The 20,799-nt window shown below is 49.7% G+C and overlaps 1 protein-coding gene across 1 annotated transcript in view; it reads right to left on the bottom strand.

Moving 5' to 3' along the window:
* Positions 1 to 20,799, bottom strand: part of Tbxas1 (thromboxane A synthase 1 (platelet)) — a 141,761-nt gene that overhangs the window by 683 nt on the left and 120,279 nt on the right. The window contains exons 10-12 of the mRNA XM_013021630.1: positions 5,653 to 5,744; positions 4,176 to 4,313; positions 2,613 to 2,775 (exon numbers count right to left, since the gene is read on the bottom strand). Coding sequence (XP_012877084.1) covers positions 2,613 to 2,775; positions 4,176 to 4,313; positions 5,653 to 5,744 — 393 coding nt within the window. The remainder of the gene's footprint in view (positions 1 to 2,612; positions 2,776 to 4,175; positions 4,314 to 5,652; positions 5,745 to 20,799) is intronic.

The raw sequence follows: 20,799 nt of genomic DNA, 5'->3' as shown, positions 1-20,799 counted from the left end.
TCAGACATTCCAAAAGCTTCCTTAGGTCTCACTTTAGAGGCAGAGACCATGCTGGCCTGGGGACTTGGAAGGGAAGTCACAAGTTTACTCAAGAAGCCAGCTTCCCCTTACAGTATGTGAAAAATGATGCAGTCGGGCCCCTGTGAACCTTTGGAGCAAGGACAGAAAATGGGCTTCCACACGGGCCTCAGGAGGCTTTTTGGAGGCCTTCATGGGTTATGTCAGATGGGAGGCAAGGAACAAGATGGTCCGACCTGGACATTGAGCATTTTTTTTTTTTACATTGAGCATTTTGTTCATTTGTTTTGATTTGTTTGAGACCAAGTCTCACTATGCAACTCAGTTGGGCCTTGAATTGCCCATCCTCCTACCTCAGCCTCCCGGTTACTACCTGATGGATTTTTTTTGGGGGGGGTCGGTCATGGGGCCTGAACTCTGGGCCTGGGCACTGTCCCTCAGCTCTTCAGCTGTCGACTAGCGCTCTACCACTTGAGCCTCAGCCCTGCTTCCAGCTTTTCCTGCTTATATGGTGCTGAGGAATCGAACCAAGGGCCTCACGCATGCAAGGCAAACACTCTACACTAAGCCAACTTTCCAGCCCTGGATGCTTTGATTTAATAGGATTATAATTAAAATATAGTAACATGCAGCTACACAGCCTAAGGAGTCTAGATGAAATAGTTCGGACAAAGGAGTGGTGGGTAGGGCTGACAAAACCAGGCAGAGATTCCTAGAGCAAGTGGCCTATTGGAGAGTAGGTGCGACTGAAGTTATGTGAAGGAGCTTCTTAGAGGGTAGAGTTGGGAGAGGCCTGAGGTGGGGAAGAGGGAGCTGACATTGCAAGTAGGAGCAGCAGTCTGAGCAAACGAGAGGAGGTGAAACTGGAATGCAAGGCGGGCTCAGCCCCATCTTGAGTTCAAAACCAGTTCTCCCTGGTTCCAGCAGGTCTGGGACTCATGGCTGGTTATTAGGCAAGGAATGCCAGGCATAGCAGCTTTTCTTTTTCTTTGGGCACTGTCCCTGTTTTTTTGCTCAATACTAGCACTCTACCATTTGAGCTACGGCTCCGTTTCTGGCTTTTTGATGGTTAATTGGAGATGAAAGTCTTATAGACTTTCCTGCTCAGATTGGCTTTCAATGGGGATCCTCAGTTCTCAGCCTCCTGAGTAGCAAGGATTACAGACATGAGACACAGTACATAACTTTTGAACATTGGACTGGACCTTTGCATCTGAGAAGTCCTCAAAAGAAGTACTTTCCCCTAGACTAATGAAGTGGTCAGAGGCCTTGTTGCTCTCTGTGTCCTTCACCATTTTTCTGTCCTCCTGTCCTGCTGTGGCTTCTCCATTCCTGCCCTATCACTTTGTGGAAGCTTTCCCTTGCAGTTGCTTCCTGTCCTAGCTCTCCTTTGTCAGAGGCACTGCCAGTCCCAGAATCTAGAATTGTCCCTCTTCGTTATCTTACCCTTGCCTGTTCTGGTATCTCTTGGGCCTCCAGGGGACATAGAGGCACAGAGAGGGCTGTGCTTAGACTGCTGGGGACAGTGTACACTGCTGAGGGGAGTGGGCCCATCAGGAGGGAGGGGATGCTGTGAGCAGGACCTAGGTGTGAACCGCAGCCTCCCGCCCTGGTGGCTGATCAGCCATTTGTTCCGGAAGAAGCGAGTGCCTGTCTCTGCATGCACAACACTGAGCTGCATGCTGGGGGAGTCAGCAGGCACACAGCTGTTCCCTGCCCTTGCAGAGACTGGAGTGTTGCATGGGCTGCACCACTGTGTGACATCCACCTCGCTGAGCTTTAGTTCCTCATCTGAAGAAAGAACGGAACAATAAAACCTTCCTAGCTCTGGACCTGGAGTGCGCGGTATGACAGGGCTGGGACAGTGGGGCACTTTACGAGATTCTGGTGGCTCACTGAGGGCAGAGTCTGCCACCTCCCTGGGGCCTTAGGAGTGAATGTACATATTGGGGAACACAAATCTTGGGAGGGAAGGCAAGGATGTGGCAGCTTGGAGCATTACCCAAGGAGAGAGGCCGTTCCAGACACCATGGAGCCGGCACCCCTCTGCTTTCCCTCAAGCATACATTACCTTAGGAGTCAGGAGGAGCTGGGGATGACCTCCAGGCTCTGTAGGTCAAACCACACACCCCAAAGCCTAGCATGGGTCACAACCACATGCACTGGGCTCCTGTTCACTGAAGAGAACAAGCTACACCAAGCCGAGAGCCAACCCTGTGCTCAGACAGCAGCCCTAGTGGGGGCGCATGCGTGTTATGACAGGCCAGTGCAGGTCCCAGCCCAGAATTAACTCATTTACCCTCACAGGAGAGGAAGAGTAGTGTGTTCATTGCCCCCTCTGACAGGTGGAGAAACTGAGGCCCAGGAAGATCAACGGACTGGTTTCAGCGCGCACACACACACACACACACACACACACACACACACACACACACACACACACACACACACACACACACACACACACACACACACACACACACACACACACACACACACACACACACACACACACACACACACACACACACACACACACACACGATGGCTTCCAGACAAGCTAGAGTGATGCCCACCTGGAGCTGTGCCCTCACCTGAGTTTCAGGGCAGGCTTCGAAGCGGAAGTGGCACAGGATGTGGAACAGTGTTAGCTTGGTCACCATCAGTCCCAGCCACACCCCAAGGCAGCTCCGGGGGCCAGCTCCAAAGGGCAGGTATGTGAAGGGCTGCTGCTGCTGGCGGGCCGCTGTGCTGAACCTGAGGGTGGTGGGAAGGTCATGTGTGACCCCTGAACATCTGTTTCCATCCATCTGAGGTCTCCTTCCACTTAGACCTCTTTCCTCCCAGCACAGTGTAACCTGTGTGGGCCAGTCCAATCCTAAACAGCCCTGGGATGGCCCCTGAGGGAATGGTGGCTAATCCCTGAGCTTCGTCCCTCTTTGTTCTGGCTAGCCCTCAGGGCACTGATGGGTGCAGAGAGCCAATTGGGATGTAAGCAGTGCCCTTTGCTCCCTCCTTTCCTTTCTTCCTTCCTCTCCCTTTCTTCCCTATTTCCCTTCCTCTCTCTCTCTTTCCCCTCCCTCACTCCCTCCCTCCTTTCCTATCTTTCTCTCTTCTTTGCCACCTGAGTACCTAGGATTACAGGTGAGAGCCACTGGCCAGAGTCTACATGAAGTCCGCTGCCATTGGCGACTCCAGGGCTGTTTGCCACAGCCCTGAACCGGCTGTGGCTTCTTCACCTTCCCATCGTCGGCCTCAGACATCTTAGTAAAGTCCCTGGACTGTGACCACACTAGACCTCCCTAGGCATCCTGCCGTCTCCCCCACACAGGACCTTGAATTCGCTCAGTTTGCTTAACTGGTGCTCTACCACTTGAGTGATGCCTCCAGTCCTATTTTTTTTTTTGCTGATTATTTTGTCGGTGGAGTCTAGTAGACTCATCTGCCTGGGCTGGTCTCAAACTGCCATCCTCTGGATCTCTGTATTCAGAGTAGCTAGGATTATGGATGTCAGTCACCCAGCGTTCAGCTTGTTTCTAATTTTTTGATCTTTACCATATTTCCAGGAACTGCTGGACAGTGGGAGATTTTTAATCTGGGCCCCAAGGCCCCTGGATTCCCACAACTGAGCTATAGAGTCAGGCGGGGTTCCTCAGGATCCATTAAAAGTGGAGATACAACGGCAGCTTCCCCTGGCAGATCCCAAAGGAGGGGGCTGTGCTGAGCGTGACAAGAATGGGGTGTGGAGACTCAGACATTTTTCATCTCAAAGTCCCGGACAATGGGCCAAATCCCTGTCAGCAGACAAGGGAGGATCCAGGTCTGTGGATGTCATGAACTTAGATTTGTGGAGAAATTTTGCTGATACAACTGTACTGTATGGAAATGATGGGCTCGTTGCTTCCCAACGCACACTTGAAATACATCCAGCCCTGACTGGAGGGAGCAGAGGACATCGCTCACATGCACTGCTGGTGAAATGCTAAATCTCTGCCTTTAGTTAGTGGCCTCCAGAAATGATGCTTTATGAGCATCTGGCTGTAGTGCGGCACCATTTGTTTGAGGCCACCCCTGCCCGTGCCCTCTTGCTGCTGCCTCCACCACAAAATCACCACCTCATGCACTCCTGGGGGTCTCCTGGACGGGACAGCACTCACCTTTCAGGGTTGAAGACCTCAGGGTGTGGCCAGTACTCGGGGTCGCGGTGCAGAGCACCCACAGCCATCTCCAGCACGGCTCCTGCGGGTATGCGCTGGCCCAGCACCTCGCAGTCCTGCGCAGCCTCTCGAGTGAACCTGTGGGGGACAGAGATGGAGCTGGGTCAGGAGATCCAGCGTGGAGTGTGGAATGAGGCTGGGGCCAGGGAACTCGGCTCTCTTCCAGGGTAAGCCACGCCCCACCTCTAAGAGCCTCAAGTCTCTTGGGCCCTTGGAGAAAATACCCTCATCCCTCCTCTCATTCATTCATTCACTCATTCATCTATTCATTCAGCAGCAGCCAGGCACAGAGATTCCTTCTGTGAACCTGACATTGGGCTGAAAGCCTCCCGGGAGCTGGTTTCTGGGGGAGGTTTTGAGGGTTATGCCTCTAGTCTTCCAAGTGGATTCATCGGCTTTTGTTGATTGCCTTTGTTCACTCTCTTGCTTCTCTTCCCTCCGCCTCACGGTGGTCCGGCCCTGTGTCCCTCCTTTTCATGACAGACCCCTCCCCACTACCACCAAGGATATGGGGCAGTCTGCACCTTCCTTGGGCTTCTCTGCCACTGCCTGTCTCATGAAATGAAGCCATGAGTAGGGCCGATGCTGGGAAGACAGGGAGCCCTTCGTGACAGATAACTTAGGACCGGTGTTGGGATCCTATGCCCCCCACCCCGCACCCCCCAGCAGTCAGGGGGCAGGGCCTGCCTGGCCAGGCTACACCGAGGGCTGAGCCCAGGGCTAGTGGTCCCTGTTGGGTAGTTGGGGGCGGGAGGGTGTGAGACCTCGGGTAGCTCCAGAGCTCAGGTGTTCTCTGGGCCTGTCTGGGATGGCCAGTCGCAGTTTCTGGAAGCTTCTAATGACCATCCTCCTACACTTCCAACAATAAACACCCATTGCTGAGGAGCACATAGACACTCAGTTGCTTGCAATTTCAAAGTCCATCGTGGCCATGTTCAGCTTTGCCCCAGGGGTATGGACCAGCAATCTCCTGGAGAATAATACCCTGCCAATTCTGCAGCCACTCACTTCCATTCTGGGGGCGAAGCATGGAGGTCATGTGGGTCAAAGTGACTTCCTGCCTCTCCTTGAAAATTCTTTCCCAGGAAGTGAATTCCCTATGCCAAGAACTACCCCACTGTCTGCTTTAGGTAATGAAAAACGAATTTATCTGGACAAACAGCTTTCTCATAGGGGCAGTCCATTGCTTACTGGCTGTAAAGAGCTCTCAAGAGTCTTGCCTCCTTAGACTCTCCAGTCTAAAGCAGTATGTCCAGACTCTGCTTCCTTTCAATCAGTTCCTCCTTATGAAAGACCTTTAACTTCTGGAGCCCGGACTGAGTCCTATAAATGTCCTCATCTGATTTCCCCGTTCAGAGCTCCTAATATATATACAAAGAGGCTAGAAACAAAATGAGAGGTAGGGTTCTGGGTGTACCTGAAAGCCGGTGGGTACATCCTTAGGGTCTCTGCAATCACCATGTCCAGGTAGGGTAGGCCTTCTTGCAGGCTGCAGTAGTCGGGGTCCGGCTGAGGCAAGTTGGGATGAGGGAGGAGGTGGAGTTAGGCAGAATTGCAGGGCACTTGATCTTTTTCATGAGCTTTAGACTCCTGCTCTGACGTTAGCAAACATTTCCATGAAAACTCCACAAGATGAAGTAGATTTCCCCCAGATGGCAGCAGATTAGCATCTCACACATTCTGTTGTGCTGAATTTCCTGCTTTGTGTTACTGAGCAGGAGCAGCTGAGGACTTGTGAGCCCATGAGTGTAACAGAAGAAACTACTGTGGCAGCCCCATTGATTAGTTAAAAGCTTGTGTGGGGGGGGTGGGGGTGGGTGGGGAGCCTTGAACTCAGAGCCTAGGTACTGTCTCTTAGCTCTTTTGCTCAAGGCTAGTGCTCTGCCATTTGAGCCACAGCTCCACTTCTGGTTTTTTGGCTGGCTAATTGGAAATAAAAGTCTCATAGAGCTTCCTGCCCAGGCTGACCTCACACTGTAATCCTCAGATCTCAGTTTCCTGAATATCTAGGAGGTTAGGTATGAGCTCCTGGTGCCTAGTCAGCCACATTGAGGATGAGGTCCATGTTCAATCCTCGCAGTAAATCAGGGCAGCATTGGTTCTCATCTCTTAAGTAGGAACACTGGTGCTCATCTGCCCCGCGGGCGGGAATTGGTGCTTAATAAAGTTAAGAGTCAAATGGTGACATAGCAAAGAGGAGAAGCTGTAAAGGATCAGATAGAACCAAACTGCCAAAGACCCAGGATAAAGACAAAGCTGTCTTCCTAGCAAAGCTGTCCAAAGGAATGAACCCGTTCTCATGATGAAAAACACAAAACAACCAGGATCCATTTTTTACACACAGGTTGAGAAAAGGTAGCCTTGATTAGATTGGGGGTGGTTTATGGTGTTGAAGAACCCTGACATTTCCTGGTGACTCCCACTGGAGTGACTTTTTGTCCCTCCAGGCTCTCTTACTCACACCTATTGGCATGAGCAGTGAACAGGATGTGGGTGTCCGGGGTTGGGAGAGGTCAGGTGGAAGTCACAGGAAGCCTAGACGCTGCCCTGCTGGGCTTAAGGGAAGGTCCCCCAAAGACTCCTAGCATCTAGCAGAAGTGGATGGATTTTCTGTTTGGCAGGTGACAATTTTCAATTAGATGATTCCAGAAAAAAACAAAAACCCAATGCTTGGATTGGCTTTCTTCCGTCCTGCTTCCTGCTACCTGGAGTTCAGGAAGCAGCCCTCTGAGACATCCTTCCCACACCTGGGACCTACCCCAGCCACCATCTTTAAGAGAACCCATTCAAAATGTAGGGCAAGTCAGGAGATGCGAGAAGGGGTACGACAACTGTGCTCCCAACTGGAGCTCAGCTCCTCACCAAAGTTGAAATTTGAAAGATGGTTTTATTTCCTTTTCCCCTCCCTCCCTCCCACCCTCCCTTCCTTCCCTTCCTTCCTCCCTTCCTCCCTTCTTCCTTCCTTTCTTCCCTTCTTCCTTCCTTCCTCCCTTTCTTCCCTTCCTTCCTCCCTTTCTCTTTCTTTTCTTTCTTTCTTGCTTTCTCTTTCTTTCTCTCCCTCTTTCTCTCTTCCTTTCTTTCTTCTCTCTTGTTCTTCCCCTTCCCCTGCCTCCCATTCCCAGTGTGAGGGAATTAAAGAATGTCTTAACAGCTCAGGTAAGGTCATATCATACTCCTTATCTTAATGACCATGGTTCAGCAAGGTACACAATTTTGGAGACTAACCCCAGCATACTGGAAAATAAGCAGACCCAAGGCCACCATGCATCTGGACAGCCGTGCCTCAGCTTGAACATCTAGAAACCCATGTTCTCTTCCAACACACACACACACACACACACACACACACACACACACACACACATACGAGTGTTTCTTTCTGAGACAATCACTTGAATAGGCCTCATTTTGCCTGGCAAAATTAACAAAACTTTATCTTCTTTCTTCCCAAACCCTGATCCCATAATTTGTAAGTTGCTAGTGAGTTCAGGGGAACTGGATTTCTGGTAACAGTCTTAAGAGACTCCAGGGAATATTTCAACTCATTTATGAGGGAGTAGCCATTTGATATGCCACAGCCATTCTTGTTCATGAGTCAAATTACACAAAGTGTGTATAGTTAATCGCATCATGACTTTGAAGGGTAAAGGATGCATTTTCTTGTAATGAGGAGCAGTGGTTGATCTTACCAATGCGCTGTGGGAAATGGTCTTTCAGAAGACTCCTCCTTAGCCCCATGTATCCACCTCCACCCTGGGCAGGCCAGATGGGCCTGGAGGAGGGAGAAGGGTCCTGTGCTGGGGGCTGACGCTCTGCCTGCCATCTTGAGACTCCTGATGACCTTCTCTCTGGATCTGTGCTTTGGGAGGAAAGGACACAGGCACATGGGTGCATGCGCTGTGAGTTTGGGCACCTCCTCTATCTAAATTCTTAACTACCTGCTCTCTCTTGCTCCCTGGCTCCCTTGGCCCAGCCTGTGACTCGAGTTGCCATCCATCCCCAGCAGAGGACACAGCATAGACACAAAGGGTTGGGGTGGACATGGTGTCTGCCATCGCTGCCCCAGGCTGTCAGATGATGGTGTAATGGCAGGCCTGCCTGTAACGATGCGGAGACAGCGAGTCATTGCCCACGGATTGGAGCACCTCCAAGTCCCAATCTGCTGTGGGAAGCGGAGACACCTCGGTCAACTTCCCTAGACCCTGCCTCCTTGGTGGGGTGATGGCGTGGAGTCTGGTGGCTCCCATGATGGTAAACTCCTCCTGGAATAGCCAGGCTCGAAGGACTACCCCTTGGGACTCTGGTGGGTTCCCTCTCTTCTTTGAATCTTGATGGGTTTGGCGTGAGTTTGTCTCTTCTGGCCAACAACTTCATCGAACACAAATTGTGCCATTTCAGTGATTCTGCACATGACATAAATGCTCTGAAGTTTACATAGAAAACTGGCTTTGCATGCTATAAAAATGTATGGAAAATTCACGCAACTCATTTAAATTTTATATTTGTCTTTACTTAAAATGCCATGATATAGAAAAATAAAAACTGCCACAGTCAAAAGAGACAAACGTGTTATGTGCACCACTATTGGCACTCTCTCCTGCTTTTGGAAGAAAGGCTCCCACATTTCCATGTTGTTCTGGTCCTCACAAATTATCTAGTTGGTTCCGCAGGCTGAGTGATTGGTTGGCTTAAGGTCACCAGTCTGGGAAAGATTGAACATAGGCAAGTCACGAGCTGTTGGTGGCCACTTTCTCTGCCTTTTGGACTAATGAATATAAAACACTAGTTGGACCCAAGAAAGAAGAAACAGATAAAATGAGCAGAGGCAAAGGACAGAGAGACTATTTCTTAGTGTATTGGTGAGTTCCATCTGTTTCTGGCAAGTAACCTGAGGCTAGGCACTTCAGAATCTTTCCAGAAAGTTCTCACTTGTGACCAAAGTTGGTGACATTCTGTTATCTGCAACCATAAGAATCTTTAACAAATGCAAGAATGTGTAAAGAAGGAAGGAAGGAAGGAAGGAAGGAAGGAAGAAGGGGGAGGAAAGGGAAGTACAGGGGGAGAAAAGGAGGCACAGGCATCCTACATTGTAATATAGAAGTTTTCCTCAGAAAGAAAAAGGAACTAGATCTGAGGATGTTGTCCAATGGCAAAGATAATGGCTCTGGTTCCTAACTAAAATTGTGCATTATAAACTCCCAGGTTTTGTCAAAGAAAGAAATTATTATGTTGAAGTTGGTGGCTCAGAGACTGTATTATAAAACCAGTATCTTTGTTCACTTTGTTTGGATGGGCTTTGTGTGTGTGTGTGTGTGTGTGTGTGTGTGTGTGTGTGTGTGTGTGCTGAGGCTTGAACTCAGGTCCTGGGCACTGTCCTTTACCTTTTTCTGCTCAAGGCTGGTGCTTTACCACTTTTTGGCTTTTTGTGGATTAGAGATAAGTCTTACAGACTTTCCTGCTGTCGCTGGCTTTGAACCATGAGCCTCAGATCTCAGCCTCCTGAGTAGCTAGGATTACAGCTATGAGCCACTATCACCTCCTCTCAGTTTCAAAGGCTTGCTTGTGAACATTGTATTGGTCCAGTGTTCTGGATCAATGTGGCAGCTGGCACTGGTTGCCTGGGGCTTTAATGGTGGGCTGAGGTGGGGTCTGGGCATGGGTTTTCCTTCTAAGGCTCGTCTGGGATCTCCCAGAGCCCACCTCCATCTGAGGACTGCGCTGATAAGGTGTGCAAAGGAATACATCATATTTTAGTCCAATCCAGGCCAAGCAACAACATTTAAGTCCCTGTCCTGCTTAGAGACCAATCCATTCATCCCTCCTTGCTTTGCTTGGAGTTCTTTCAGCCCTTTGGGGACACAGTGGTTCTGAGCCAAATTGGCCAGCAGAGGGCAGCAAGCGTATGGTAAATAAACGAGGACTCAGTTCTGAAAGTCTTCGGAATCCTTGCATGCAAATTCTTCATGGTTAGAGGAGAAGAGATGAGAGCCAAAGAGGAAGACTGTGAGCCCAACATCTTATGGAGAGCTTCTAAGTTCCTCATTCCCTCAGGGGTCCAGCAGCGGGACCCCCTGTGAGAGTCAGGCGCTGGGTTGAGTACTCAGCATCTACCACTGCTGAAGGCTCTGCCCTTTGGGGAACCAAACTTCCAAGCTAATCATTACTCTGGATCTGTGAGATGTCCTAGAATGGGATTGTGAGGAGTGGAAAGCGCACTCTGCTAGGGTGATCATTCATTTACTCACGCTGAGACTATGTATAGAGTTGATGCAATCTATGGAACAGGTGCTATTCTGGGCTTGGGAGAGAAAAACACACACTGGCTCATCCACCCTCTTGGAGCCCCTGGTCTCTCTGGAAAGGGTGAGAAGGGAGGACAGATGAAGGCCACATACCCAGACATTTGCGATCTGGGAAACTGCCAGAAGGGTGCCCTGTCTAGCCTGGGACCTTGAGGCCAGTGGGTAGGCTTGCGTGGATGGCTGTGGGTCAAAGAAACCTGTGTGACCAGGCACTGGTGGCTCACACCTGTCATCCTAACAACTCAGGAGGCTGAGATCTGAGCACTATGGTTCACAGCCAAGCTGGGTAGAAAATTCCATGAGACTCTTATATTCAATAAACTACTCAGAGAAAGCTGGAAGTGGCACTGTGGCTTAAGTGGTAGAGTGCTAGCCTTGCGCAAAAGAATCTTAGGGACAGTGCCCAGGCCCTGAGTTCAAGTCCCAGGATTGGGACAAAAAAAAAAAAGAAAAAAGAAAAAGAAAGAAAGAAACAAGTGTGAAACACATAAGATGGATTGATCTGGGGACCTCGAACCCAACTAGCTATTGTGAAAGTTTGGAGGAATGATAGCTCATTTTGTTTTCATGTGATGGCCTGGTGGCCATGTTGGAGAAGAGAGTTGTTTTTGAGCTGTGTACACATTACCTACAGATGAGCTGACATGAAGGCTAGGATTAGAGAACAACTTAGTGGAAGCAGGAAGAGGAAATAAATGGCAGCTTGGATGTCCTAAGTGGATGCTCATTGGAGTGGACAGCCTTTGAATTTGTATCTGTTAAAGTTTTCCTCATAACAACATGTTAAGCTACTAAAGACAGATTCAGGTTACAACACAGAGGTGTGTGGAACTGACTCTGGAGAAACTCTGGTTCTTTCAGGATGCCCGCTCAGAACATGTGCCCCTTGGAGCCAAACCCCAAACAGATGACAGCTGGCAGGCACAGGTACAGGACTAGTGTTCCATCTGGGCAGCCATGCCAACTGAGTCTAAAGATGCTAGAGAATGCAAAGTTGTCAGGTAATAGAGACATGACACGCTTCTCTCTGGCCACCTAGAAATACAAAATATTGACTGAGAGGAATGGAATTCTTTTCTTTTTCGATGTGAAAGAACAAGGAAGCGCGTGAAGACCAGGCTGCAGGCTCACTCTGATGTTTAACACACAAGTAGCATTCTTGAGAGGACCAGAGCTCTGTGGCCTGCCTGCTCAGGCCCCTGGCATACCCCAGACCCTCTTCCAGCAGCCCCCCCACCCCGAGGTCCCACTACCTCTCTTCCTAATGTCTGGTCAGATCCTGAATGGCCAGGAAAAATTGGGTGGCTAGGCAGACTTTCTTACTTCAAGTAAGGCATCATCAAGCTGCTACATTTCTAAACGATAAGATTAAAAAGTCATCCAGCCAAGCACTGGTGGCTCACGCCTGTAATCCTAGCTATAGGAGGGTGAGGTCTGAAGATCGTGCCTCAAAGCCAGTCCAGGCAAGAAAGTCTGTGAGACTTTTATCTCCAGTTAACCACCCCCCCCCCAAAAAAAAAAGTCCCTGGAAGTGGTGCTGTGGCTCAAGTGGTAGAGTGTTAGTCTTGAGCACAAAAGCTCAGGGACAGCATCCAGACCCTGAGTTCAAGCCCAAGGGGAAAAAAGAGTCCTCTCTAAGGTTCGCCTAACTCCTGCTATGAAGCCCAGGGAGTCAACTGAACCGTCTGGCCCCGCATCCAATGAGAAGCCCCACAACCCCTCTGTCTGACCCTGGCCACGCCCCTCTGAGCCACAGGTCCCACCAGGGGATGGGTCTGGCTGGCTCCTCCATCAGCCATGGCCGTGGAACAGTCATGGGGCACCAATAGGTCAGCCTGGCTGTCAGTCAGGATCCTATGTCCCACCCATTTCACAGGGGAGAGCACATGAGATGGGGACAGTCACAGTCTTGGGGAAAGATCCCTTACTGGAAGAGCAGGTCACATGTCCGTGGGGATACCATTAAGGCAGGACTCACTTCCCCACAAGACATTCTGTCCTCACCATGAAATTGATCTGTAAGGACGTGTTAAGAAGAAAGTGGTCCCAAAGCCCTAACAGTCATTTCAGTTGAGATTTATACTACAAAAGAAGTAGCTATGCTCTTGGAAGGTTGAAAACGAAATGCTGGTAACAATGGAAATTTTTTTAAAAAGTGGAATTTACCTCATGGCTTAGATTCTCAAACCAGAGTTCCTTAATTTTCAGGGAGCTCTTCATATGTGTTTGCTCCTCAATGCGTAGTAAGAGCTCATTCTTAAGACTATTTCTTAGTCTGGCCATTATGTTATCTGTAAACCAATATTAAGATGCCATAGATAAACCTGATTATCCCATAGGTTAAGGAACTCTGGAAAATCCATTGACAAATTCCTTCCCTTTCTCCTTCCTTCCTCCCTTCCCCACTTCCTTCCTTCCTCCTTTCCCTTTCCTTTTATCGTGCCAGTCCTGAAGCTTGAACTCAGGGTCTAGGCTCTGTGCTTGAGCTTCTTTTTTTCTTTTTCTTTTATTATCTTTTTTGGGTCCGGTCATGGGGTCTGAACTCTGGGCCTGGGCGCTGTCCCTCAGCTCTTCAGCTCAAGGCTAGCGCTCTACCACTTGAGCCACAGTGCCACTTCCGGCTTTTTTCTTTTTGCTTCTGTGGTGCTGAGGAATCGAACCCAGGGCCTCAGGCATGCAAGGCAAGTGCTCTACCACTGAGCCACCTTCCCAGCCCCTTGAGCTTCTTTTTCTTAAGGCTAGCATTCTACCACTTTGAGCCACAGCTCCACTTTCAGCTTTTCGGTCTTTAATTGGAAATGAGTCTTCTAGACTTCCTTGCCTAGGCATAGTCTGGCTTTGAACAGACATTCTTAGATCTCAGCCTCTTGCGTAGCTAGGATTACAGGTGTGAGCCACTGGTGTTTGGGGACAAATTCTTTTAATAAGGAAGTATTTCTGCCCTTTCCTATTAATGTCACTTTTCTATATTCAGATTTTTGTGCATCATTTTTCTCTGAAAGCTAGACTTACATACACACATACATACACACAAGCATACACAGGGTTAGTCACCTTATGACTCTACCATACACTGTGTGTGTATATGTGCAAAAAAAAAAAAAACAAAACCCTGGACAAAGAGAAAATGAAAACAAGGAGTCAGGCACCAGTGGCTCATGCCTGTAATCCTGGCTACTGAGGAAGCTGAGATTTGAGAATCTTGGTTCAAACTCAACCGGGGTAGACAGATCTGAAAGACTCTAATCTCCAACTAACCAGCAAAAAGCTGGAAGTGGAGGTGCAGCTCAACTGGCAGAATGTTAACCTTAAGGGAGAAGCTGTGTGAGAGTGTAGAGTTCTGAGTTCAAGCCCTGGTACTAGCATGTGTGCGCATGTGTGCACATGCATGCACACACACATATATACGCATACACATATATACAGTTTGCATTAAAGCTCCCCCCCAGACATTCAGGGACTAATAGTAAAATTGACAATTTTCTATTTTGCCATAGAAGTAACATTCCTTCAAACCATAAATAGCATTGAGAAAGTCCTTCCATACTTGGCCAAACTTCATATTATGCAAATGGGCCCCAATGATGCCCACATTTCTAGAAGCAGGCACCTGCCACTCTCTTAAGCCTAGGGTCAATGTGTGTGTGTGTGTGTGTGTGTGTGTATTCAGCTATGGTTTCTATGCATCTGGTTCTCCAGGAAACATAACACTATATTATGACACTGGTCTGAGGAAAATGGGGTGACCTTAGCTTTGCCCTATGGACCACAGGCCAAGCATCCAAGCCCCTCCTCTGACAACCAGTTCCCAGGAGAAGCCCACGTCTCTGGGGAGGGGCTCTCCATTTTGAGGTGTTGGGTCCTTCTCAGCTGCCAGTTCATCTCGAGGAGCCCATGCCCTGTTCACTGAGGGCCGTGGGGTTCAGCAAGCTGTTTCCGGCTCGCAGTTAGCAGCTCTGGAGGGCTTGGTTGGGTGAGGGGGGTGAGGAATTGTCTAAGAACATCACTAGCTTACTTTGCAATGTGCAGAAAGTTCTGCGTGTTAGTTTATAGAAGCTGGCAGATTGGGAGGTAGAAATGCATCCACGTCTTAGAGAAAGCGGGGAGGAATAATGTACACAGCATCTATTTATATCCACGTAAGAGAAGAGCCAGAACCTGGCTCATACTAACGAGAGGATTAGTCCAGGTGCTCCTGGACTCTAGGCCCAGGCCATTAAGGGATTAGCCGAGGAGGTGGGAGGTGTAATGAAGGAACATAAACCAGCCTGTGCATGTGTGGTTGCGCGCATGCGTACACACGTGCGCGCGCGCACACACACACACTCACACACACACACACACGTGCACACACACACACACACACACACACACACTCAGGGCCCCAAGGCTCTGGGCTGAGATTTATTGACTTTGCAGACACAGGAATCTGCAGAATTCCTGTCTTCAGACATCTATAATAATCAGAGGACTTGCCCTTGTGCGGTTCTGTAATGCTTACTGAAGGATTTTCACATCTTTTATACCATTTGGTCCTTAGAACTTCAACCTGTGTTGTCTATTTTATAAATAGAAAAACAAAACAGCTTCAGAGAGGTTAAGTGGCGTGTCCAAAGCCGGAAGTTCAGTAAAGGTACGGCTGGAGTCCAATAGCCTCCACTTCCTGCTATTTAAGCTTCCCTCCCTCCTTTCTCTCCTCTTCCCCCCGCCATGCTTTCTTCTTGTACATTTAATGGAAGAAATACATACAGGAAAATATAACACACATGGAAGTGTAGAGTTTAATTGAGTTTTCAAGGTCAGCACATTTGTGTAATTAGCACCCAGACCAAGACACAGAACATTCCAGAATGCTGAAGCACTCCATGACCCCCTGTATCATAAACCTCACCAAGAGTAACCCAACCTCAACACAGAAAAGACTTTTACCCAGCTTCAACACAGATCCTCCTACCACTTCCCCCTTCATGCTTAATAGCAATGGCCTCGCCACTATTGCTCGCCATTGCCTATGAGATTTGTGCATGTTGTGTGTAGCTGTAGCTGCAGGGTGTTCCTGTCCTCCTAGTCCTCCTCCTCTTCCTCCTGCTCCTCCTCTGCCCTCCCCTTTCTTTTCCTTTGAGATGGTGGGGATTAAAGCCAGGGCTTTGCACATGCTAAGGAAGCACTCCCTCACTGAACTCCACTCCCGGCCCTTGGTGTGTGCATTCTCCTTCTTGTGTGGTTTTCTGTGCTGTGATGGCACCAGGCAACTTTCAACTGCTGAGAAGCGTCTGAGTGGCTTCCGGTTTAGGGGCCATGATGGACAAAGCTGATGGGATCATTGTAAATGTGGCTGGAGATGAACACAGTACAGAGTTGTTTGGGGCAAGTGTCTAGGGGGTGGAATTGCTGGGTCTGCTTTAGTAGATAGTTGAAACTACTTGACAAATTGGTTGCTCATGCTGCCTAAAATTTGAGAGGTGAACCTGTTGAAAAGGTGCTTGTTAACATCTAAGTTCCTTCTACTCTGTGCGGTCCCTGCCCCTTTCAACATTCTGAAGTCTAACCATTATCTCTATTCCAGGAAAGGGGTGAGAGAAGAAAAAAATCAGGGTACTATTTTGGGAACTGAGTTGTTTATTCCAATAGTGTGTGTGTGTGTGTGTGTGTGTGTGTGTGTGTGTGTGTGGCGGGGGAGGAGGGAAGAATAGGAACAGATAAGACCCATCTAATTACCTAATTTTAAAAAATTGTCCCAATTATCAGATGCAAGCACTCATAAGCAAAAAATGCATTCCAACATCAAGCAGACTTGAATCTTTGAATTATCAGCTGTTTTGTAATATTTGGGAATCTGTTCTCTCCATTAGCATGGATCATTCACAGTTGATTGTGTTTGATGCTTAGAGAAAGAAGCCCCTAAGTAAATGATAGTTAAATCATCCAGCTTGCTTTCTCTGCATGGGGAAAAGAGTGGACCGCATTTAATTTGCAGAGAAAATGATTTTGTTCGCTTGGTCCTTGGACAGATATTGCTTGGCGGCGTGTGGGGGCGGGGTAGGGAAGGGGATGGAGACACAGAACCCCCGTGCCTTGGGGAAGCCATTTGTTTGCTCATTTAAAGCTGTATTGTCTTGCAAGTCACTAAGGGATTTTGGTGAGAAGAGGGGCTGAAGAGAAAGTGGTATTCTGTGATCTGCCAATGACAGGCAGTGTTTGGAGAAGATGGAGTTGGGGAAAAGAACAGAAAGAAAGGAGGTGGTTGCAGCTGCCCCGGTAAAAGTTCCAATTACATCCCAAAGTCAGCAGAAGCCTCCATCTTGGTTATTCCTGTTGAAGATGGGCCTTGTCTCAAATACTCAAGACTCCACTGTTTTGGATTGGGCACAGGACATGGTGGTGTTTTTCAAGCTCCACAGGGATCAGCGTCGGTCTGGAGGACTCACCAGGGGAGGTAAACCTTGGGACCCACAGAATCTAAGAATGAAGGAAAGCAGGGCACTGGTGGCTCACACCTATAAACTTACTTCTCAGGAGGCTGAGATCTGAGAACTGAGGTTCAAACCCAACCTGGGCAGAAAAGCTCATGAGACTCTTATTGCTGATTAACCAGCAAGAAAGCTGGAAGTGGAGCTGTGGCTCAAGTGGTAGAGTGCCAGCTTTGGGTAAAAAACACCAAGTGAGCACATGAGGTCCAGAGTTCAAACCCCAGTACCGAAACAAAACAAAACAAAAGAAAACACATCGACAAATGAGGGAGATAAAAGCAGCTCCCAAACTTCACTCCTGCACTGCTGAAAGATGGGAGCCAACAGTTGGAGCAGGAACTCGGTGTTTGCAGAGTTGAGTCAGAGGCTGGGTCAGGGCATGGTGGGGGGAGGGGGTGGGAGTCAAGAGAGGGCCGGGGGTGGGAATGACAGCTTCTTGTGCTTAGAAGCTGGGAGACACTGTGCCCACGTTTGCTCTGCAGAGGTGGACGTGTGCTCTGAGATGGAGGCCGGAACTAAGACTGCAGAGCCAAGGCCTGAACCTTCAGCAGAGCCTAGGGAAGGTGGTGGAGCCACTGGGAAGTAAGACTAGACAACATCACAGATTGCTGTCCTTTGAAGACTCAACATGGCCCACGGCTCATGGGTTGAGGCTCCATCCCTAGCTTAGAACTTTTGGGGAGTAGTGGCAGCTTTAAGAAGGGGGCCTAAGTCCTGGGGTCTGAATTCAAACCTGTGTAGGCTCATCTGGCTAGCTCTGCCCCTTGAGCTATCCTCTCCATACTACTTTTTGCTATCAATGGCTTTCAACCATTGATCCTTAGTAGCAGATTCCTTGTAGATAGGATTATAAGTGCCTGGCTTACTGCTAAATTTTTTTGGGGGGGTCCGGTCATGGGGCCTGAACTCTGGGCCTGGGCGCTGTCCCTCAGCTCTTCAGCTCAAGGCTAGTGCTCTACCACTTGAGCCACAGCGCCACTTCTGGCTTTTTTCTTTTTTGTGGTGCTGAGGAATCGAACCCAGGGCCTCATGCATGCAAGGCAAGCGCTCTACCACTGAACCACCTTCCCAGCCCAGAAAGTCTTTTTTTTTAATGAAAGTTTGGAGAGAGGTTTTGATTTAGGATCTGCTTGCATAAATACTACAGCAAAACCTATGCAGATGCTTAAAGAAAGAGAAAGGGGCCTAGCGGGAACAGTAAAGCCCTGGCTTCTCATCCCCATCCTGGTGATGAAGCGAGTGGCTTAGTTGGCCTCGTTCCCTTTGCCTTACCACAGGCCCGAACACCACAGAGCCTGAAATCTCCAGCGTGTGAGCCCAAGAACCCTTTCCTCTTGCTCCCTTGCTTATCTCAGGTGTTCGTGATAGTGACAGAAAACGGCAATCCACGAATCACCTTCCAGACAGATTCAGGACTGGCCAAGGCTGATGCTCCCCCCCGGGGGAGGTGGGGAGGGCAGAGGGGGTGCCTGCGGGTGAGCCCGTAGACAGGAGGTTGATGGGGAAAGAGCAGGTGAGACTCTCAGGTCTCTGAATGGAGCGGGGAGCAGAGCAAACCCAGGGGTGGAGGCACAAGAGCATCCCCATGGATCCTGGGAAAACGCTGGGCAGCTCTGGGCAGCTGCTGCGGTAGAATCAGGCCCGGGCTGCGAGGCCCAGAAAGGTCAATGCAACTCAGGGACTACAGCCTAGCCATCCAAGGGGACATTTTCAACATGGCCATGGTACCCGACCAGGTGGTTGTGGGCTATGAACAGACCACTTATCGGCTAACACAGCCTGCCTTGCAGTTCTGGGTCTGACATCTTGGCCAGACCATCCAGGCACAGAGTTACCACCACAGCGGATCGCGGTCACTGCCAGGCTGAGCGAATGGCACAGGGAACGCATGGCTGACCCCCCCATCCGTCCATCCACTCCTCTACCCTGTGTGGTTCTCGTAGACAACTCCGCGAAGAAGTCAGACTCCAGGGGTCAGCCAGTGTTTGGGAGACATGGTAAACAAAGATAAGAGCTTTAAGCACTGGAATTTATTTATTTTTATCCATGTGGCCTAAAAGCCGGTGTGTGTTAAATTTAGAAAGACAGCTCCAGACTCTTCCAGGCCCTCCTGCTTCCTGTCCCCCCCCCTCCCCCCCGCCCCCCCCCATGCTCCCACACCAGCCTCAGCAGCCCAGGACCTTGCATGGACCTTGATAAAAATGTGTCATCCAGGGCCTGAGAGTCGGGGGCCATGTCCTTTGGCCGCAGCTCCGATCGCCAATCTCGCAGCAGCTAGAGCTGCCCAAATATTTACCCGGATGTTCTCTAGGCAGGCCTGGGGCCTTTGGCCTGTGCCACTGGATGGAGACAGTCCCCGCAGGAAGCAACAGCATGTCCCCAAGACCATCTATCTCAGCTCTGTGTTCCAGGTCTTTCTCCCGCCCTGTCAGGAACCCATCCTTGAAGGACTTTTTTTTTTTTTCTTCTATGTGACTTAAATCCCTTTGCAATTAACACCAAGAACCTGGAGGAATCCTTGTGCTGACCGGGGATTCTGTTTGTTTCCTTTATGAGTTGAAATAAGTGAAGCATTGTCTAGGCTCAATTTCAAAGAGATCTCTACTGTGTTGGGATGGATTGTAGCAGGAGTCCTCTCCCCCTGCTCCTCTCCCCCTGCTCCTCTCCCCCTGCTCCTCTCCCCCTGCTCCTCTCCCCCGCCCCCCCCATCTTCAATTCCCTAGTGCCTGCTAGGTTTAGGTTCACAGGATCTAAGTGGGGGAAGGCCCAGCCTAACCTGGAAAAAAGAAAGCTTTGTCCAAGATGGATGTCCAGTGGCCTACATGGTGTCTGTTACCCAATCTTAACAACTGCTAAGGAATGAGTCACATGGGTGCAGCTGGCTGAGGAGACGAGAGGTGGATGAATGTTACTGCAGACACAGAGGAGACACTGAGGTTCCAGAGATTCAACCCTCCTCTTGGGGATAAGAGGAACCACAGCCCAGAGAGGTGATGAGACTTGCCACAGCTGCACAGCTGTGCAGGGACAAGGGAGGGCAGAGGCAGTGTTAGACCACACGGCCCTGGACACTGGCCATCACTGGGGTTTCTGCCACATTGCGCCGGGAAGGAAGGGCCGCACCTCAGAAACCAAGATAGTAAAATCTAGGGAGATGTAGCCAGGTGTTTGATTGCTTTGGACTTCTGATTTTTGTACTTACTTTCAGTGTTTGATTTCTTTTGTAGTTTTTTTTCTTCCCTGTGGTGCTGGGCACTGAACCCAGGGCCTTTCCTAGCTAAGCGAGCACCCTCCCCGGAACTCCAGCCCAGGAAGGATGGCCCCGCCACAGGGACCCACAGGTCCCAGGTAGCCGGGCAGAAGAGGAGGAGGCCGGGGAGGGGGACTGCTCTGCACCTTCTCCTTCTCACCTGGAAGGGTGGGCAAGGCGGGCCCAGGGAAGCAAGCTGTCCTGCATCTCTCACACAGAGAAAAGGTTCCTCCCTTGTCCTCCACGTCTGATGTAAAGGGAAACCCCAGAGCCGGGCACTGGTACCTCACGCCTGTCATCCTAGCTACTCAGGAGGATGAGATCTGAGGATCGTGGTTCAAAGCCAGCCAGGAAAGTCCGTGAGACTCTTATCTCCAATTCATCACTAGAAAACAGAAGAGGAGCTGTGGCTCAAGTAGTAGAGCACTCTCCTTGAGCGAAAAAGCTCAGGGACAGTGCCCAGTCCCTGAGCTCAAGGCCCACAACTGATAGAAAAGAAAGGAAGGAAGGAAGGAAGGAAGGAAGGAAGGAAGGAAGGAAGG

The sequence above is a fragment of the Dipodomys ordii genome, unplaced genomic scaffold, assembly GCF_000151885.1.
Source record: "Dipodomys ordii isolate 6190 unplaced genomic scaffold, Dord_2.0 Scaffold56, whole genome shotgun sequence".
NCBI lineage: Eukaryota > Metazoa > Chordata > Mammalia > Rodentia > Heteromyidae > Dipodomys > Dipodomys ordii.
The sequence above is the reverse complement of the archived record's forward strand: the minus strand, read 5'-3'. Positions and strand labels throughout refer to the sequence as shown.